General features: G+C 38.1%; 1 protein-coding gene across 20 annotated transcripts in view; it reads left to right on the top strand.

Annotated features, from left to right (window-relative positions):
* Positions 1-21082, top strand: part of TCF4 (transcription factor 4) — a 344633-nt gene that overhangs the window by 243707 nt on the left and 79844 nt on the right. The window contains exon 1 of one of the 20 annotated variants that reach the window (XM_032470368.1): positions 2909-3067. The exons of 15 other annotated variants lie outside the window; for them this stretch is intronic. In XM_032470368.1, coding sequence (XP_032326259.1) covers positions 2924-3067 — 144 coding nt within the window. In that variant the 5' untranslated portion in view covers positions 2909-2923. Of the gene's footprint in view, positions 1-2908; positions 3068-3470; positions 4049-21082 lie in introns of those variants that run through there. 4 more of the 20 variants (XM_032470369.1, XM_006182767.3, XM_014557671.2 and 1 more) reach the window with 4 other exon arrangements.

The following is a 21082-nucleotide window of genomic DNA, read 5'->3' as shown; positions in this document are numbered from 1 at the left end:
GACTTAAACAGAAACATGGAGTTCAAGTTCTACGAAGTTATATTTTTGGGGGGAAATGACATTCCCTTCATATGGCCATCGTTCATTCATTCATTCAAGTCATTTGTTGAACACCTGCCTTACTCTGGGCAATCTGCGGGGTACATGCTGTGTGTGTGTTTATTAAGTTTATTTGGACTTTGCAGTAACTGCATAATGTTGCAGTTATTATTTAGAAAAAAATGTAGAATTTACTTTAATGAGATCTGTGATTGGGAGTGAATAGTTCAGTTCCTTATCCCGTAATAAATAGTTTGTGGTCTGATTGTTTAATCCGTGTATGACTGTCCCTACTTTACAATGAAAACATTGGTCTTTAGTCTTATTTTTCCATTTTTTTAAGAGCACTGGTCACATGACCTCAAGCATATGACCTTGGCCATGTGGTCAGGTTTCTGAGGACAGAAAGACTCTTACATGTTTCTCTGAATCTTGTGCACGTTCAAGGATGGGGCTTAACCCAAAGTTGGGAATCAATAAAGAATTGTTTGTGAAATGGTTGAATACAGAAATCCAAGACTCTTCACTCAAGTGGTGTAGAATACTTTAATGTATTCTAATACTTGTTCTTTAATGCAGTCCTGTGTTCACTCATTCAGCAAGTTTTTAACTGAATGCCTACCCCATAGGTGATACCTTACAGATGCATTGTGGAGTTCTTCTCCACATTTCTGTGACAATTCTAGGTATTTGTCCCCAGTTCCACCTTCCCTCAGATATATCTGTTGAGGACTTTTTGCAAAAACCACCAAAGAACTGTAAACTTGAGATGCTCAAAGAAGTTAAGAATAATGTGGATGTATTTTAGGTGGTCAATAGCTTCTAAACAATAATTTTACCAGTAGGATTTTTTTTTCCCCAAAAGTGGCAGAGAAAACACCTGGTCACACTGCCTACGCCTCATATCTTCAGTGGTGCTTGTAGTTAACCATCAGAGAGCGTGGCGGCTTACTGTTTTTGTGGGTGACTGCCGTTCCCAATGCTTTCAGGAATAAAAAGGGACTCTGTCTGTCTGCTGCTAGTTAGGTAATTTGCTCAATTTTATGCTGATGAAACAAGTAACAGACCAGGTCAGGGTCCCTTAAAAATTGACAGCTCTGATTATGACTTCTTTTTAAATTATTACAAAACACATGGATTTATGCATATAGCTTCAGTTGTTTCTATACTTCTGTGCTAACTCCCCACACTAAAAATTTACCATAGGTGATATTTCTGTCACAAAGAAAACTTCCAAGTCTGAGTTCGCAGAAATGTCTCTCTCAGGTGACAGGCCACTGACTGGAGTTCCGTGATTGAAATATATTCCAAGGTCAGCAAACCAAAACTAGAACATCACTGGATGATACTATGTTCAGTGTCTCACTGCTTATAATTCATAGATCACCTTTGAAAGGAGTGTACCTTTACTAATCATTGTACATTTGTACTTTTGAAATTTCAGACTCTTTTCCATTAGTAAATGAAGCCTGGAAGCTTAGTGTTCCAGTCCCATTTGAATTTTTTGAGTCCCATGTGCTGATTTGTCAGGGTTTAAAAATCTCTTTCACTTTATCAGATTAAAAATATTTATTTATGCACTTGTTAACAATATATTTGAAAGCAACAAGAGCTTCAATTTTTAAACTATTAATTGTAGCTCCTTAAAAGTATGAAAATTTTATTTATACTTACATAATTAATAAAAAGGCATTTATGTGTTTACAGATATGTAAGAAAAGCATTTAATGTAGATGAAGAAGCATGGTAGTTTATCAGAACAGTTGACATCTTTCTAGCAGTCCATCTATCAAAAGTTAGATAGGATCTAGAAACAATTCAAATAAGGGATTTTTATAAGAAACAACAAAGGAACAACTACCAAAAAGGCCTGTTTTCTAAGCTGTGGTTTTTATACACTGTCCTTTGGTAGCGGGGTACCTTGGCCTTGTGTATGAAACACTGAGGGTGGTTTAAAGGTTACAAATGTGATCCTGTCAGATTGACAACTAACTGTTCTAATGAGGAAAAAATCCTCAAAGCATGAAATTTGAATGAAATGTGTGATTATAATTCAAGTACTGTTTACACAAACCTCTGGGGACCTTCCGAATAAATGCAGAGCAAGTGAGTTAGACAAACCTCTGGGCCTTCGCTGTATGTGTGCATGTGCAGGGTGTGTGTGTGTTTATTTTACAGTGTGGGGGAAACTTGCCACCATTAGCTAAGGCTTTTGCTTTTCGGAACCGACACCGCAATCCTGCCGTTGTATGTGAATACTGTGTGTGTTTTGTTACCACGTTGAGTTGTAAGGAAATAGGTGCTTTGAATTATTAAAGTTGATTCTTGAGAATAGATGTACGCTCGGGTGGCATTTGCTTCGGCATATGCAAATGATTTAGTTTCATTTGGGATCAATTCCCAGAGGCCCTCCTTTCCTGTGATGCTCTGAATTTGGCAAGCTCAAGTCAGGCCCATCTCCTCTCCTCCCACCCCCTTTCTTTCTTTCCTTTTTTTTTTTTTTTTTGTCCCTATCCCCCTTCTTTTTGTTGGTTGATAATAATTTTTTTTTTAAAAAACAGTAAACGAATCTATTCACTTGTTCGTTAGGAACCTTGTGATCTAGAAAGAGTCCATTGTTCAGTTTTGATCCATAAAGGTGAAGGAGGATTTTTCGCTTTCTTAATCACTTAAAGTTTAGTAAAAATTCAAGTTTAGTAAAAATGTGCCTGGAATGTTTGTTCACATATTTATACAGATTTGGGGCTACTTGGATGATGCAGAAATGTGGTCTCAGAGATGCCTTTTTAGGAACTGACAGTTGTTAAGTCATTCGGAGGTTCGGATGTCCCCATAAACTCTTGCTTTAGAACGCAGCTAACAAATAGAGTTAAGTGGGTGGTAGATGATCCCAAGCCACAGGGAAAGCCCCGAACTCCAGCCTGGAGAACGTGCCCATTTGGGGTGCGCAGTCGCCGCGCGGAGAGCATCGTCCCGTTGGGTTCGGCGGGCTGGCCTTGGGACACGCGGCCGGCTGCGGCGTGGCGAGGTGAAGTTCACGGGCGGCCACCCTCCCTCCGGGTCGGGGGCCGCCGAGGGCGCGGGGAGCCCTGGGCGGGCCGCACTGCTACTCTGTTTCATTCCGCAACCCCGTTTTGTAGGTTGTTGACCAAGCAGTCAGAAAACACTGCCCCCTCTCTCCTTTTGAGCGAGGTCAGAGACGTGGTGGGTTTTTTTGTTTTTTTTTTTTTTTTACCCTCCCTCCCTCTCTCCCCTTTCCCTCCCCTTTCTCCGAGTCGGGTTCTCAGGCAGCTGCGTACAATGCTGGGAGCTAGCCAGCAGCAGAGACAGATGGCAGAGTTATTAGATGTGCATCATACGATTCCCTTCCTGCCACTCGCTTTTTAATCAAATTAAAACAAAAAAGAAAGAGAGGGAGAGAGAGAGAGGGGGAGTCAATTAACTGCATTTGTATTCTGCTCAATAATGGACCCTGTTCCACTTTTACCCTAAGGCAGTTGAGTGGAAATTTTAGAGAAGGGTGCCTAGAAAAACAACAGAAACAAAATTTTTTTTTGGGAAAAAAAAAAAAAAGGAAAGAAAAAAGAAAGGGGGGGGGGAAGAGTGAAGACTGCAGAAATTTGTCCGAATCGGCATTATTCGAGGAACTAATAAAAAACCCCTCGGAAAAGTTGAACCGATCTCGCGTATGCATTAGGATTTAGAGCGCCATCAGGCCCGGGCCGCCTTCCAGCTCCGCTGCGCAAAGTTGAGCGTCTGACAGCAGCGCGGCGGCCTCCCCCGCCCGCCAGGAATGGTCTCTTCCTGCTTTGCATATTCACCACGCTTGGCCCGGCCATATGGGAAAATGCAACTGAAGGAATTGTTGTGAAAAAAGGGACAGCGAGTTTGAAATAAAAGTTGTTAGAGTGGTACTGAGGAGAAAAAAGAATCCGAGACCATGTACTGCGCATACACAATCCCGGGCATGGGCGGCAACTCTTTGATGTACTACTATAATGGGAAAGCGGTAAGCGGACGCGGGCTGCGAGGGGGATTTTTGACAAGTTTTATTGTCGCAGGGTTGAGCATCCTCGGCGGTGATCATTGTTTGCAAAGTTGTGGTAGGACTGGCGCACCTTCCTCGGTGCCATGAAATATTTATCCTTTGCCAATCCTAGGATATTATTGTTGTTTTAATTTGGTTTCCCCTCCCCTGTAGGAAAAAAAGAATTTTAGATGGTTTCTGAGCTTTAGAAAGTGGTTCCTAGAGCGAAAGTTTGCAGTCAGGTAAAGTTGGGAGGTGGTAAGATTTAAAAAAAAAAAAAAAAAAGACTTTTGGAAAATTCTTGTTCCTACCAAATGACTGTTGAAAAGGAAAAGCAGACACTGAGAAAGCTCAAGTTAGGCTGAGAGGAAATTTGGGGTAAGTTTCGCCCGGGGCTGAGGTTTTGTGATTTTTCGTCTTGCTAAGTTGGAAGCTAAAGTGAAATGGATTTAGTGCGGAGAATCTGAGAGGTTAACATAGAGCAAAGACATAGAACTGAGACATCTAATTAAGAAGTAGATTATATAAGCTTTTTTTTTTTAAGCCAAAAAAGGGGAAGGAAACCCCCCCAAAAAACAGGGACCCATTCATGCATATAACAATATTGTTGTAAGTTATTTGTGTCGTGTGGCTTCTTTCCTCGTTTCTGCCCCCCTTCCAACAGAAACGCTTTATTTAAGAAAAAAAAATGTGTTTGGTATTTTGTGCATAACCCCAGCAGAAGGTTTATACTTGCCATCTGGAGGTTTATTTTTTTTTTCTTCGGCTGGGCCCTCTGAAGGAAAAGGATTTCAATATTTTCAAATCGGTATGTGGGGCTCTCCGGAAGAGTTGCTGGGGGAATAGAGAAGCAAAATTTTATTATTTTAAAATAGAAAAGAAGAATGAGAGGGGGGGGAGTGAAAAGCAGTCATTTACAAACTGCTCTCTTTGTGTACTTTGAACTTCCATTTGGATTGATCTTAATCAGGGTGTGATAGTTGGGCCAAAAGGGACCGATCAGAGCTTTCACGAAGGCCCAGTTCAGCTGTAAAGATTGGCGCAGGCGAGTTCACATGCGTGTGTGGCGGTATATACGTGCGGATGTATGTAGAAGGGCTATTTCTGGCTGAGCATATATACTGTGATGCATACACATATACCATTCTCGGAGGGTGCAGTATGGTTTAGGAAGATTAATCATTTCATTCAAGAGTACAGTTTTATGAATGGGCAACTGCTGAAAGAATATTTACTTTTATTTTGAAAAGTGCAAGGAAATTGTCAAAAGTTCATAAAACTCTTCTGTTTATATATTTATTTAAAAAAGAGAGAGAGAGAGAGAGAACCTAGTGGGTAATTAGAATAGTCAAGTGTGGTAAGGGAAATATAATTTTAAAATAAATGACTTATGTTGTGAACTGATCAAGCGGTTAAATTTGTAAACGTAAATCATAGGATTATGTAACTTCTTTTTTTTTTTTTTTGAAAACAAGTGCCTAATTTGCAATTGGTAGTTACTCATATGTAGTTCTTAAGACTTTTTTGCCTGTTATCTTTTTGACATTCCCATTCGTAACATGGTCGGTCAGTACCTTTCATTTTAAAGCATTTATAATGAAAATTTTGTGAATGATGCTATCATAGTCAGTAAGAAAAAGTGTCTCAGAAGCAATAAAATAGACTCAGGGGTTATATGACCCTTCTACATTATAAGAGAATTACACTGAAGATAAGTTTCCGTGGTTTTTATCTTTAGGAATTACCGGTGATGTGATTTTTATATGTTAATTTTTAATTTTGCGTCTGAAATGTCTGAACCTACAAAATTTTAGTGTAAGTTTTGGACATTTTAACTCTTGTTTAGCCAAAAGGAATTTTTAAAAATATGTGTTCCTTTCCCACAGCTTGCCAGTTGCCTCTACCATAAGAAAATGCTGAATATGACATCATATCACTAATATGCCCTCTCAGTTGCCAAATATTTTGGTTGTTAGATTTTTTTTTTTTTTTTGAGAGGATGGTACTCATAAAATCAAGATCGCTCTGTCACAGGAAATGTATTTATAGGAACTGTTTTAAGGCGCTTATTAAAAACAAATCTGGCGATGTGTATATCTATTGATTCAAACACTAGAAAGAGGCAAATAGTACATACATTATAGTTAGAAAAAATAGCCGTTTGGAACACCAGCAGAAAGCATTTGAAACCACGGATGCTTACCAGTCCTTCATTGTCGCTTTAGGAAACAGACAGCAAAGTCCAGTTGTCCAGTGGACGTGTTCCTTGGATGGAGCCAAGTCTATACCATTTTTTAAAAACTGCCTCCATGCATACACTGGAGAAGCAGATTTTTGTTTATTCTACAGTGTGTATTGTACTGGCTCTAATTCTACATTCAGCGGCTTTTGATTTGGTGCCAGACATCTTGTGGAGATTGTGTATGCCATGCGTTAATTGTTCAAAATGCCTAGCGAAGAGACTTTACATTTCTTGAGTTTCATTTGTTGTTTCGGGTTTGAGTATCCATGCCTTTCTGTGGGTCTAGGGCTCGGGTGACCCATGTGTGTTTTAACCTAAATTGTTGGCGTTAAGTGTGATTAGCTATTTGTTACCCAAGCTTCCCTCTGAAGACAACATAGCACTGAATTCCTTCTTTTTTTTCCCCCAGTGACAAGTCAATTACTTGTTTAAATTCAGTTTGAACTCTCTGAACTGAGAGAGGCCAGAGGAAGCAGGTTTTCCCTGTGAATAAACAAAAGAAGAAAAATGTAAAATCACTCCAAAACACTGTGATTTTAGGTTGTGGGAAGAGGACAATTAAGCATTACAGCAGTTATGATCTCTTCTTTTTGGATGGGCAGCTATGTATTGGGTTTGTAAAATCAGTTTTCCTCTAACTTCCTAGCAAGGGAAATATTATAATCAATGATATTTTAGGACAAAGGAAAATGTGGATTTTCTCTTACCTTCAGTTATGAAGTATTTCCATGACCAGAGCCCACAACGAATTGTTTCCTTCTTGCTGTTAAATATTGGACCTGTCCTGAACTGTGAACTTCGTGAAGCCAAAACCTACAGAAAATCATAACCCTAAAAGCTATCAAAGACTAAATTTCGACTATAAACCAGAATGTATTTTTTAAAAATCCGCCCCTCCTCAGGTGAGAGTTTAATGAACTTGACAACATGTATTGTGTGATCTCTTTTCTCTATGGATTAGAGGTTTCAATACACATGAATCCCATTCTCTGCTCAATAAAAACTTTGAAAGCATTACTACTTAACTACGGAAGAGAGGGCTTTCTTTCTTTCTTTCTTTCCTCCTTTCTTTCTTTCTTTCTTTTTTTGGCAGAGAAAATCAGTACAGTGTTTTTAAGTGCCGTGAATATAAGCGTCTGTCAAATTGTATCGCTGTGTCTGCCCTCACTGAGGCTGTAAGGAGTATCAGGCATTACCTGGTCCACCATAAGTACAGCTCTAGCTCTAAATTTTGATTTTTATAACTGCTTATATATTCTTATTCAGTGGATAGGAATTTTAATAAGTAATTATTTGGTCAAATTCCACATATCTAAAAATAAAGCAATTCCACAAAGATAAAATTATGGCAAATGAAATTGAAAACAAAAGTGGCGAAATTTCCTCCTAATGGTAATTTAAGATCACATCATCATCGCTCGCCAGCATGTGCATGTGTTAAACCGTATAGAGAAACCTATAATTATTGTAATTGCTCTTTTTGCTTAATACTAACAAGCTTCAAACCGTGTTTCAAACTAGTTGTTTTGAAATAGTTATTTGTCAAGTCATCAAATCTCAGAAAGTAAATGGTAATGAGCTTTCCATGTTTATATTCTTACTGTTGGTCAGAGTGTTCAGCTTTTCAACTCCATAAAGTTGAGAGATGAAAATGGTTGTTGATTATTTCTGATATCAAGGCCAAAACAATGAAATCATTTTGTGATTTCTTGCTTAAGATGGAAAAAAAAGGGGAGGGGGACATTTTAATTCCAAAATCTCACAGTTGGGAATGCACTCTTAGAAGAAAGTTTTCCTATGAGTAAGTAGAAATCTCAGTCAGCTACCTAAATTTTTTGAAGCTAAAAATTAGGATATGAAATCTTTAGCTTTTTTTCAGATACCACAGTGAGTGCTAACATAAAAAGCTTCATATTGAAATAGCACGAGCAGTAATATTTTCCAGGGCATTTTACATATGGCCCTTTTTTTTGCAAACCTCACAGTTGGTTCCGGTAGCCTCATGCAGGTAGCCGCTGGGTTTTAAAGTTTTCAATAGTATTATCGACTCTGTAAATTCCATTTAGTATTTTAGAAAGCTATTTCATATACTTGCTATTTTCAGAACCATGATTATAAATGAAAGTAGCTGGTATAAATGCATTACCTTTTAAAATGATTGTTTAGCTGTTATTACAGAGCAAAAATTTGCTTAGGTTCAAACTAATACGATTTTTCAGTTCCCCACTGATTCAAGAAAACAAAGCATATCAAAGGAAAAAAAAGCATGCAGGAAAAACTTCCTTTAAGTGAGCTTACTTTTTGGTATTGTTGACAATATAAAGCATTTTAATTTGCTCATTTTAAAATGACAATGAATTTTTTTTTCTTCTGGGCTTGATTGCTTATGAGAAAATTCTGTTGATTTTGTTCTGTAGGTTTAAGCTGGTAAAAATTCACCAGACGCATAAGCATGATATTGTGGCTACATCTTGCTCTTCTGCCTCTGATTAAATTTCCAGAATCCCTGCGTGAGATTCACAGATGCCAGTTTGAACATTTCTCTGGGGCTAATTTCTTAGGAAGGAAAGATGGGATCAGTTACCTACTTGGTTAATTTTATTTAATCCCTAATTTCTGGTGGGTCTGAACATTTTGAGTATAGTGTTGATAACTGATAAGCATCCTTAGAACACTAGGCGATGGCATTGTTTCAAGGAGAATGAGGAGGAAGGACATTGGAACACGGAGGGAAGAGGGCTGGGGAGAAAAGTGGCCAGGAAAAAAGATCTAATAGCTGGTGCAGTCTTTAAATACCTTTCCAACTGATCTACAGGAAATTGTGCTGAAGAATTGTTTGTTTCCTGTTCCACTATAAATGTGGTTTGCATTACACTCCCTATTTGTGTTTTGTCTTGCTTTTTTTTTTTTTTAACTAAAATTGCAGCACCGCTACTTGAGAATTAGTGATTTCGTCCTTGCAACTTATTTTTTTAACTTTAGCATCGTTTGATTTTAGACATTGTCATATTTCATTATTCTGAATGTTCCATGAGGGTGTTTCCAAGCCTGCTTGCAACTTCTATCACTGTGATGCCTCTGAAGGCAAAAAAAAAAAGTGCTTTAGTGTCATTTCTTTAGAATCACCATGTAGGCCATACATATCATCAGCAACCTGCTCCTTAGGAGACACGTTTAAAAAAAATCTAAATGTCTGATCTCATGAAAATGTATAGGCGTTAGATATGATGTGGCAATTTTAAAAGTTGTTAGAATTCAGGTTTACTTTTATCTTAAGAGGAAATGCATTCAGGAAATATTTGCTCCGTATACATCAAACTTAAATATCTGTAACTGAGAATTCCAGGACAGACACACAGAAGATTTACAAGGCTGTTTTCCATTTTCCTCTAATATCATCAGAGTTACCACAAAGCTAATTTTTCAGTCAATACAATTTAAAGGTAATTTTAGATGTAAATCTTTCAGAGTTTATATGTTTGGGTTTAAATTAGCTCTTAAGACTTCAAAAGAAACCTAAAGGTGACACAGGGTAAAGTTATACACGGTAAACATTATTGATTAGTTAAAAAAAAGATTTGGAACTCTGTGTATTTATAAAATATTTATAATCTATTTAGGAAATCATCATAGTCCTAAAAAAAGACGTTATCTCTATATCAGGAAACACAGATAAACAGTCACAAAACTGAAAGACAATTATATTTTAAACTCTGAAGTGATCTGCTAAAAAGTTATCCATGGAATTTTCAGAAAACTTCACTAGTTGGAGGTCTTTTGTTTTGTTTTTTTACATTTTAGAATCTGTAATAAACTATTTGGCACATTTACTGGGTCATCTTAGGCATATAGATATGACTACATTTTGTTAGGCAAAACAGATTTATTCTTCTGAAGGATAGTTCTTAAGGTTTGGGGCTTGAAAATGGCTCGAGAATTAGCTACTAGTCCACTTAAACTTTGGGAGCCTTTCCTTTTTGCAGTGCTGAAGATTTATGACTTAGGTTCCAAACGACAACCTTTTATTAACAGATGTATTTATGTCACAATACCATATTCTGATTAGAATTTTAAAATTCATGTTTCTGATATTTTGGTCTTGAAATTCCGTGTTGCTTCAAGTCCATACTTAGTTTTCTTCAAATTCTTCTTCCTTATTTCTTAAAGAAATCTGCACATGCTAATCAGGGCATTTTATTCAAACATCATTTAAAAAGGATGTGATTCAGATAACACTTTATTTGGGAGAGTACCCCGTTTAAGGGCAGTCCATCCTCAAATGGGGATAAAGAGTGGGTTTAAAACACCTGAGAAGTCAAGGGTGGGAGCAGTATGGATGATGGTCTAATTTCAGACTCCACCGGAAAAATGCAGGCTTTGGCATCCTCCAGGGACCTGGGGCTGGGCTCTCCTAGAGACCAAATTACGCTCCTCTGAAGAGAGGGCACGTTGAGGTAATTGGTAGGACAGAGTGGAGAAAGTTGAATTCCAGCTGCTTCCATTGTAGCTGATCTGAAAATGAATAGGGGATGTTAAGAGTGGAGGCTAACATTTGACTTGGCTCTCTCACCTCCACAACCTAAGGGTGAGAATTATAGAGTCCTGAGTGACTGCACCAGTAGTGATCCTCTTTAAGGGGGAATTGCTGTGTTGGGAAAAACTCTCACACCATTTTACAAATAGTTGATGCATTTACCAACCACAGTCCTATTACTGCAGCCCCAATAAAGTTTATCCACAGTTTGGAAACACTCCTTGTTTTTATCCTTAGCCATCTAGTGAGCGTGCCTTGGATTCTCACTTCTTTGGTTACCATTTTAAAATGCTCATAATGAAAGACATTCGGAAGGCACTGGAGTCTCATCTCCAAGAAAAGAAGCAAAAAATAGAAGTGTCTACACTCTTTTTCCCTCAGAATGTATGCTCTTCTTCTTTTTTTTTTTTTTTTTTTGGTAAGAGAATGATGCTGTATTTCTCAATAGCTTTTCTAACGAATAAAGCAAATTAAATTGATGTTACATGCATATTTAAACCCCATCCAGTTAAGTACTGACATGATTAAAATAATCAAATGTATTACTTAAAAAATTAAAAAGGATAAATTCGGTACCCCATTATTTTATTGACTTTTAAATATAAATTGCAGAAATGTTTACGTTCCTAATGGCATTATTAAGCTAAACTGACAAATCAGAGGGAAAAAGTTGATTGCCCAGCACATTATTATTTCTGCACCTGTTATGACAATTCGGAAATGCAGGCCCAGCGCACAGGAGCAGGATGGATGTTGCTTTCTTAGGCCTCCTTTGTGTGATGTGGGGTTTGGGATAAATGTGTAACAAGACTAGTTTCACTTTGTAGTGCCTTTTTGCCTGTTGGTGTGATTAAACGACTACAATGTTTTTCGTGTAGCTTTGAAATTAATATGCAAATAAAAGGGGATGTGAGGGCCCTCCTGTACCTACTGCAGGAAGCCTCCCTGAGCAGAATGGGCAGGCGAGATCAGTTCTTAGTAGAAGTGGTTTAGGTATAAACAGCGCCCACTTTTCAACTCGAGCCTGTAAATCTATAAGGGACAATCAGGGGAGAAGAGGGGCCTATCAAATTAATTTAGGGAGGGTTGCAGATCGGGGCTGCAAATCCTTTAGGTTTTTCTTTTCTGGTTAGGTTTTGGCCAGGAGGTTGGTTGACTTGGAGTTAGTATATTAAACAATAACGTAAGTTATCTAACGTCATCAGTGCTTTGGTTTGAAAGGTGCGTTTTTCTTTCATTTATTTCTTCCTGGTCTTAATCGTATGCTATCGTTTTGTGAACATTGGAGCCCTGTTTCTCCATGTCACATAGGTGGCAATGATCACCGATTAATATAATTCTAGAATTTCTTGAGTGTGCGTTGTCCACAGTTAACTTCACACAGACAAATCTAAACTTTCTGCAGCTGGTAGAATAAACAATACTCTTTTTTTTTTTTTCCTTTTTTAGGTTCTTTAAGAATGTCGTTATGTTCTTAGAAATATAATGACATTAGATTTGGACTGAGGGGGAAAAGTATCTTTATTTCATCCCATCCAGCAGATAGTTTGAGTTTGTTAAGAAGTGGTTAAAACACCATTATTTCCTAGAAGATACTAGTTAACACTATTCATATGAGTTTAGATTTTTGTCCTGTGTAATAATTTAAATTCCTAGACTTTAATAACACTTAATGTGTAGCATGGATCCCACTTAATCTCCCCCCTGGCTTCAGAGCAAAATGTTTACATAAATGAACTCTCAAGTTTTACATCAACTATTTAACTCTGTCTTTCCAGAGTTAATACTGTTTCCATAATTAAACATGTTCACAGTTAGTTCCATAGGAGTATATCTTTAAAATGCTGTTCTTTCCTGGTTGTTTTTTTTTTTTAAGCCATCTGTTGGCTAGGTCAGCAGAGAAATGGGAGCCTGATTTTATTTTAAAGCAAGTAAGTTATTGCTCTCCTATTGTATTAGGCATTCAGCTTCAGAGAGAGTAAAAGATAAAATCCCATCATATTTTCATTTTGTTACATTTGCAGCAGAAATATGTGTGCCCAAATTGGTTATTTTCAACTCATGACAGCTGTGATATTTAAAATGCTCACAGCTGTTGTGACTTAAAATTGATTTTTCTATTAACACCTGAGAAAAAGACCTGTGCCATATTAAAAACTTAAATAAGGTAACTGTAAAATTAGATATGTTGATGTGAATCTGGTCACCCTCCTTCTCAGAGGTTGCAGAGTGCAGCGAACCTCTTGGATGCTTCCCGGGAATGAGCTAAAAACTGCCGGAAATGGATGTGTGATTGTTAAACGCGTTTACCTTCAAAAGAATTCACGTAAGAGCAGATCTTCTTGGCCCAACTTTACAATGTCAGTTTTGCTAATAAAACCTTTTAGGATTCAGTTTCCTTCATTAGCCCCAAGAAGGATGCCTTACATGAACCATGATGAGATCCTAACGTCTAAACTTTTTTTTTTTAACCTCTCAGATATGACATTGAGAAATGCAAAACCACACTAAATTGTTCCTTATGGAGGAAGTTTTGGTTTTATGGCTCTTTTCCTCCATCATTTTTAGATGATGAAAAAAAGAAAAACAGATGAAAAAGGAGAAACAAATTATGCCTAAGTAGTTCTAGGCTAGCACTTGTTTTTGGAATCTGTCATACGTTTTTAAGGTTCCCTTTGCGGATGCATTTTAACCTGACTTGCTGCCTGCATTGAGTTGAGCTCTTCTGATGCTCATCTTCTTGGAATGTTCATTGATGGAATCTTGAATGTTGCAAGAGACCACCAATTTAACATTATAACCAATCCAACAAAACTTAAGCACGTTTAGGTATGGAGACAGTTTCACATCTTGACGTAGATGGTGTGTTGTATCGAGCATACAGCTGGCCTGATGGGGAATTATTTATAGATAATTGTGCCTTCACAGATGCATTACCAATAGGGAGCTATGTAGATTAAACTCTTTGGCTGGTCCTAGGCTTTTTACCTGTGTAACTCAATCAGAATTGAAAGCATGACAGCTTTTATGATGATAAATGTACGGCTGGATCAGAGAAAGTACGGATGGATGGGTGAATAGATGGATAGATTACATAACTAGACAGTAATAGATAATGCCAATTATTTACTACTCAACTTGCTTACTCATCAAAAATGTACATACGCTGCACTGTTTTGATTATTGCAGATAGTTTAGAACAAGTTAGTGAAAGATGGTAAGCATTTCCCATCCCATAGTCACATTACCATAGAAACGGTTCCACAAGTTCTAGAAGGAACAGAGATGACCTGTTTCAAAGTAATAAGCTGGGACTGATGTGCACCACCAGGTCACAAGGTCAAAGTGTAGCATCCTAAGTGATTATGAAAATAAACGTTTTCTTGTTTAGCTGAAGGAAGATACTCCTAGAGATGACCATGGTTTATGTGAAGATTTAGGAAAATCAAAGTGGGCTATTTGTTCCTGATGTACTGACTATGAATAGATAGCTTTAGAACAGTGGTGCCCCCCAGGGGATGTCCAGAAATATCCGAAATATTTGTGATTGTCACAACTGCAGGAATAGGGTGGAGGGCTTCTGTCTGGCACTAGTGGGAGGAAGTCTGCCATGCTGCTCAGCATCCTCTCGTGCACCCGGCAGCCCCTCCCTCTACTGAGGTTGAGAAGTTCTGCTTTAGATGTAGCATATCTGGACCTTAATAATTATTTCCTGGCATGGTGAGCCATCTTATAAGTGATGGTAGCTTCCCCGTCTTTTCTTTTTTCTTTTCTTTTCCTTTTTTTCTTCTTTTTCTGCTTTTTTTCTTTTCTCCCCATAACAATTCTCTTTCTCCCCCCCCCCCCCCATCAGTCTCTGTCTGTCTCTCTGGCAGAGTACATATAGTATTGTTTGGACATTTCCACCATTTACCATGAAAATGTGAGATTTTATTTGAGATGTTGTAAATATAGTACGTTATTTGTAAACCAACTGGAATGGCTTCAAAGCAGCTGTTAAAATATGTTGAGTCAATAATGTACATTTCTCCATACCTTAAATATATATACTTGTATCTTACCTTTCAAACTATCCTGAATTCTCTCTTAGTGTGACTGTTGGTTTATTGGAATTATCCTAAGGGAAAAGTTTATCACCATTAATTTTTTTTCCTGTTGGGCATAGAAAGGAAATAAGTCAGCATAAAGAAACTAATTAATAATTAAAGTTGAGTATTTTTGGCATTAAGGATATTGTCTGCATCATTAACTATGTCCTCTGCATCAAGAAAAGATTAAAGATGAAAACCAGACATTCAAGACTCTCTTTTCAGCTTTTCCAATAACACAGCTTCTTCCTCCATCCGCAACTGGGGACCTCTCTTCCTGCCACTACTGTGCTTCCATCAATGTTGGGTAATTCTCGGCAGTGATTTGGAAGTGAGTTTAAAACTTTGATTGCCTTCCCTAACACCCTGTGGAGGAAGGTGGCGGTATCTGGTGGCTGAGTCTTACACCTGCCAACTTGTGGAACCCAGAAGCACACCTCACGTCTTAGATGCCAAGGTTCGGAAAGAGCTGCCAAGTCTGACAGTGACTACTGCCACTCTTCAATTTCCTCCCCATGCCATACAAGGTTCTCTGAGGTTCCATGGAAGTAGAAATGGCAGCTCTGATCTGAAGCCTGTCTTTGGATGTGCGTTCAGTTATTGCTCAGCCTACCAGCTGTGGTGTTTCAATTCCACCTCACAAGAATCCTCAGATTCTGTCCTGAGAATCTTCCTGTTTCTGTGAAGCTTAGTGCAACAGGGTTCTAGTAAAATCACACTGATGCCTTTGGGTTTTACTGTGTCTGTCACAGCTGAAGCAACCTTACAAGATGGCCCTAAGTAGACATTAATTTTGATTCGCTTGCTACCTTTTGCTGTTCAGTGCTATCTGTACTCAAAGTGAGCAATGGAGAAAAAGATGTGTAAATACATTGATGTGTGTGCCAGACAAGAAATAAAGGTGACCATTTTTGATGATCACTTCATTGATTTGGGTATTTCTGTTTCTGGGAGATGGTAAATTTTTTTTTGAACTGCAAATTTACTGTAAGTCAGAGCTCTCTGGGGAAGCATGGACCTTACTTTTTGATCGATCATTGATTATCTGTGTTGGACTCTCAATAATTATCATCTGTTCCAGTATCATTCTCTGAATAACCTTAAAATAATAACTTGCTTATACATCAGTTTTAAGATTTCATTCAGGGGAGCTTGCTTGTGTGGTATTTGCCAGACGTGTATGGAGTCTAAAAATCAATCTTACTGTGACTTTCTTTGATTATTAGGAAACTGGTTTACAGCTAAAATAAAATTTGTGGTAAATATTTTATTGTAGTAATAGTCAATGTTCAATAAAATACACCAGCAAGCCTCAGTTCTTTCTGAATATGTTCTTAAACACCTTCTAATTTAATGCTTCCTGCACTGTAGTAAGACAGGTGGTCCAAATATTGTTAAACCATTTCACAGTGTAGATAAAGCTGGGCTGTCCACTGAGGTAGCCACTTGCTACATGTGGCTATTGACGTTAAATGGAAATTAGTGAAAATGACATGAAATTCAAAAAATTCAGTTCCTCAGTCACACTAGCCACACTTTATGTGCTCAGAAGTCTCATATGATCAGTGGCTACTGGATGGGACAGCTCATATTTTGAACTGTTTACGTCATCGAAGGAGGTTCTGTTGGACAGTGCTGGTCTGGGGAGGGGTCGTGTTATAGGGTTAAATCACTTGCTCAAGATTATATGGATTGTAACAGAACTAGAGTCACTTCTGTATATTTCAGAATAGTTCTGAATTTTTGTAGCTTTATATTCCAACATCTAAGAATGGATATTTTAATGCTACCTAGCATTTTAGTGAATGCATAGCTCATCTGCATTCGTCTCTTTTTTATATTAAATGTAAAGCTTGATGAAGAGAAACTTCAAAGAATACAGCCCATTGTCCATCTGCACACAATGGGGACCCTGAATCGCCTTCCTCTGAATAAGAGATTCTCCAAGAGAGGGTCTGTGTCTTAATGCATCTTAATGCACTTGTTAGCATGTTGTGGGCAGCCAAGAAGTGTTTGTACAGCAAAATGGACGCGTCACACATGCACCACGAGTGCCTGAGCCTACACGTGCACGTACAGTTAGGCAAGACTCAGGTGGGACGCTCCCCGGGTGCTGGCCTCCGTGGAATTTAGAGAGCTCTTACCTTTGCTCTGGCCATTCTAGTACAAAGTAGAATTTTATTAAGAGAAAAGTAATATGTGTTTACTCTTATACTCCAAATATATCTTCATAAGGGGAGAAAAAGACTGTGTCTTGTCCTTATCACTCGTTTAGTCCCTAACCTGACTGCATTATTTTGAAATCTCATTTCCCCAGAAGCTTTCAAGCATTTAGAGGGTAAATTTTTACTCTTTATCTTCCCCTTAAAGATTAAACCAACAATATGCATGTGGAGGTGTTCAAATAATATTTCTTGAATGAACCAATCACTATTGAAACTTTTTGTAATGTCATGTTTCTCAAGGTGCCCTCCTATCCAGCGTAGCCTCGTAGGACATTTTTTTGGAGAATGAATGAATGAATGAATGAATAAATGAAAATACATATCTTTTCATTCCTTGCATCATAAGTTGGAGACTCGTGCCTGGTGAAGGTTGATGGTGCTGGTGACCATCTTCATTCATCTGAACACACTCAAAATTGTATCGATTATTCTTCAATTATGTCTATGCATGGCAGTGGATGAATGGGCTAGCCCTAGGGTATTGTTATGCACAGGGAATGAGTGTGTCTGTGCTGTGTACCTACACTATCTTAATAGATGAGATGATTGCAGATTTTTCCGGTCATCCTTTTGTTGGACACACCAGGAGCCCAAAGTGGCACATCCTGGCAGGTGCTTTGTCCTTGAACTTCTAATGGTAATATGCAAGCCATCGTTTCTTTTGGCAATAATCATGGTGTTAAGAGGGATTTGTGTTCTGTGCACTCTCGTTCCGTGTTTAGTTCCTGTTATGCAAATACTGCTTTAAACTTAGAAATTCCAATTTGCATTAATATTTTGGTTTCATAGAGCTAGCTATTGCATTTCACAAACAAGTGCATTTTAATGAGTATTGGCAGGATGTAGAAAAATGTTATTCATTAAGTTCTATTGTAGAAAATGCAGTAGTTGGTTGCCAAAATCATTAAGACAAAATATAATGTGTGTTGAGGCCACAGGGATATCCGTCTTCAAGAATGTTTGGCCCTTACTGCATTCAGTGCTGTTCTCACAGCCATGGAGGATGGGGGTTATTATGATAAATAGGAGCCAACGTACCACTGACATTTCGGTTTATTTTTAAAATGTAAGCATACTTTACTTTTTTACATTTGCCATAAGACCATAGGGAATTCACCTCTGAGTTAATGTGAAGGACTTTAAAAGTCATAAACACCAAGTTGTAAAGCGGTGTATTCCTATTTCTTACATTTTGATGTGAAACCCTAAAGTGAGGTTTTTGCTGTCTTTGCTGTGTTATTATTATTATTTTCCTTCCTGAGATTTTTTAAAATCAAAATTGCAGGCATAAAATTTTTTGGTGGGCAGTGTGTGAGAAAATAAGAATTGTGCGACTGGATTTGCAGAAGTGAACTATTTTAACACATGGACTTTTAAATGCTACTGTCATGTTGTCGTAACTCGTGGTCCCTAATTATAATGAGCTTTTTTGGTGGTGTTATTGCAGTTGTTCCTCCTCCCCCCCCCCCCCCCAAGTCTTCAACTCACTTTTCCCAGAAGGAGAGTTCCAAGCCTTTGAAAATTCTCATGATTTTGCAAATCCACTCTATTTTTGTCTAGGATACAGGAAAGTTAAAACTGTGGCTGGTAGGATGCCATGTTTTGAATCCAATTTTAAAGCAACCCTTTGCAACCCAGGGAGTGAGGCTGACATCTTTGTATCTGTAATGAAGAGAATTATACCTGCAAGGTGACATCACTCGTGAAGTAACAAATGCACTAGAAAACTGAGTCCCTGGTCTTCTCTGAATTCTGTAGACCACTTTTGGCATTTAATGCTAAACACCTCTTTCATGCTTGTCGTTTGAGAAGTTGCTTTCAGATGAATTTACTAAAGCTGACTGACACAGGGTTAAATTAATTCTTTTCTTTATTACTCAAAGTGATACAGACCTTTCTTGGACTAATGTAGCTTCATTAGTGGTCAATTAAAACTGAACATTGCTGAATTGAAGTTCTTTGATCAAACTCCCTGGCATGAGTTCTCTTTCTTTAACTAGCCACCATCTTGGATTCATTTGGAATCAGTAGTATAAACAAGTTTAAAACTGGTTCTTTTATAAGAAAGTCAGCAGGCTTGGATAACTGTGGTTTCTTTTTTTACTTCTGTAGGCGGTGATTCAAAGGCACGCTAAATGAAAACAGTACTACACCCTGAAAAAAAAATACATTTTTAAAAGTAACACTAAATAGTCAGAAAACAGTCAGTACCCCCACCTATGTATTCTAGACAGAAGATAAATTTCCCAATTTCAGTGGTTAATTTTGTTGTTACATAGAAGGCTGAAAGAAAACTCTCGGCCCTCACAGAGTCCACAGTTATAATAAAAAGTGAAACAAACAAACAAAAACCAAGCTGGGGCTTGGGAGAAAGATGGGACAGGCTCCGTGACAACATATATGCGTAGGTTTAACCCAGTCGCCCCCAAATTCATTCTTTATTACTCTTGGGAAGACATTTCCTGTCTTTTCCTTTGGGGTGGTGGGGAGACACACTTAACTCACCTGTTGATTTCGCCCTTTCCTTTGGAGAGCATGATTGCATCAGTGAGGGCTGAAGATGCAATGGCTTTCAGACAAATCGCTAGTGTAAAACACGCAGCGCTTTTTGAAGAATTTGGGTGCTGTTGAAAAAAAGAAAGAAAAGACGGATGTGGGGGAGCCAGGAATTGGGGCAGAGGGCATCACCGATATTTCTAAGTAGACCAGCCTCTTCCTTTTATGCCTTTGCATGGCTTCATATTTAACTTGTGTGTGCTGTTCTCATCAAAACATAAATCGATAGCATTCAGTCATCCCCATTGTTGACAGCCTCACAACCTAAAAACACCATAGCTGGCATTCAGTTAGTGCCATTCATTTTAAAGTATTAATTAAAACTGGCACTTTTGTGCTGGAAATAAAAGTAACGGATTAGGAGCATTTGCTTAGCCTGGAATGGCTTCTTTTAAGCTCTGCAATTTTCACAGAGGAAAAGGTGCAAGGAAATTTTGGAAATGCCCTTAACAGTGTTTTCCCCCACCAATGACAGCATTTTTGTAGTTTTCACTACTTATATCCAGAAATTACAGTTATAAACAATAATTAAGATAAAAAATTTATCACTTGACAGAAAGAGAAATTGTTTAGAGTCAATGTGCCTTTCAGCATTCTCCCTGAAGGGCTGATTAGAATGTAATAATTGGGGATGAGAGTGGGAGGAAGACGACAATTCCATTTAATTAAAGATAATTTATTTTACTTTAAATTGGTGATGTCCCACATGAAAAGAGTAGATTTAGCAGATAGATTTATTAATGGGTACTGACATCTCAGTTGACATAAAAAGCAAACATTTTCTTTCCTTATTGTTTTTTATTGTGTCTCCGCACGTGACACGGCTGTCTTCCTTCTTTACGGAGCTGTAGAGGTTTCCACCAAATATGCAGTTATCAGTTTATCGGTGAAACCAATTTGAACCTCTGTTGAGTTAAAAAACCAGGCCAGGAGCCTGAAGGGCTGCTCACACTAACGCCGGAAATGCTGCCTTCTCCAGTGACCGTTTCTTCACTGATCTTTAAAATACTCAGTTCCTGGATTCCAGGGTAACTTCAGCGTTTTGAATGAAGAGCGTAAGATTTCCTTTGGTCTCGGGCGGAGTGCTGGCAGGAAAATTCCTTTAAGCGAACAGGTACCTTGAATGTCACAGATCATGAAAAAGTGTCACAAAACGATCGTTTGCATGGCTGAGGTTCATTTCTGACACGGAATTGTGGAGAAAGTAAGACCCTTGTGTAATAGTTTTATTGTTGTCTCATGCAATTGCAAACAGGTCCTGGAAATTAGGGAAATGTTTTAAAGTTCGAAAGTGGATTCAGAAAAACGCATGACATTTTTTCACCTCGTCTTCTCAGCGTGTGATGGTTGTTTTAATGGAATTTTTCTGGC

The sequence above is a fragment of the Camelus ferus genome, chromosome 30 (genome assembly GCF_009834535.1).
Source record: "Camelus ferus isolate YT-003-E chromosome 30, BCGSAC_Cfer_1.0, whole genome shotgun sequence".
Taxonomy (NCBI): Eukaryota; Metazoa; Chordata; class Mammalia; order Artiodactyla; family Camelidae; genus Camelus; species Camelus ferus.
This window is presented reverse-complemented; position numbering and strand designations above follow the sequence as displayed.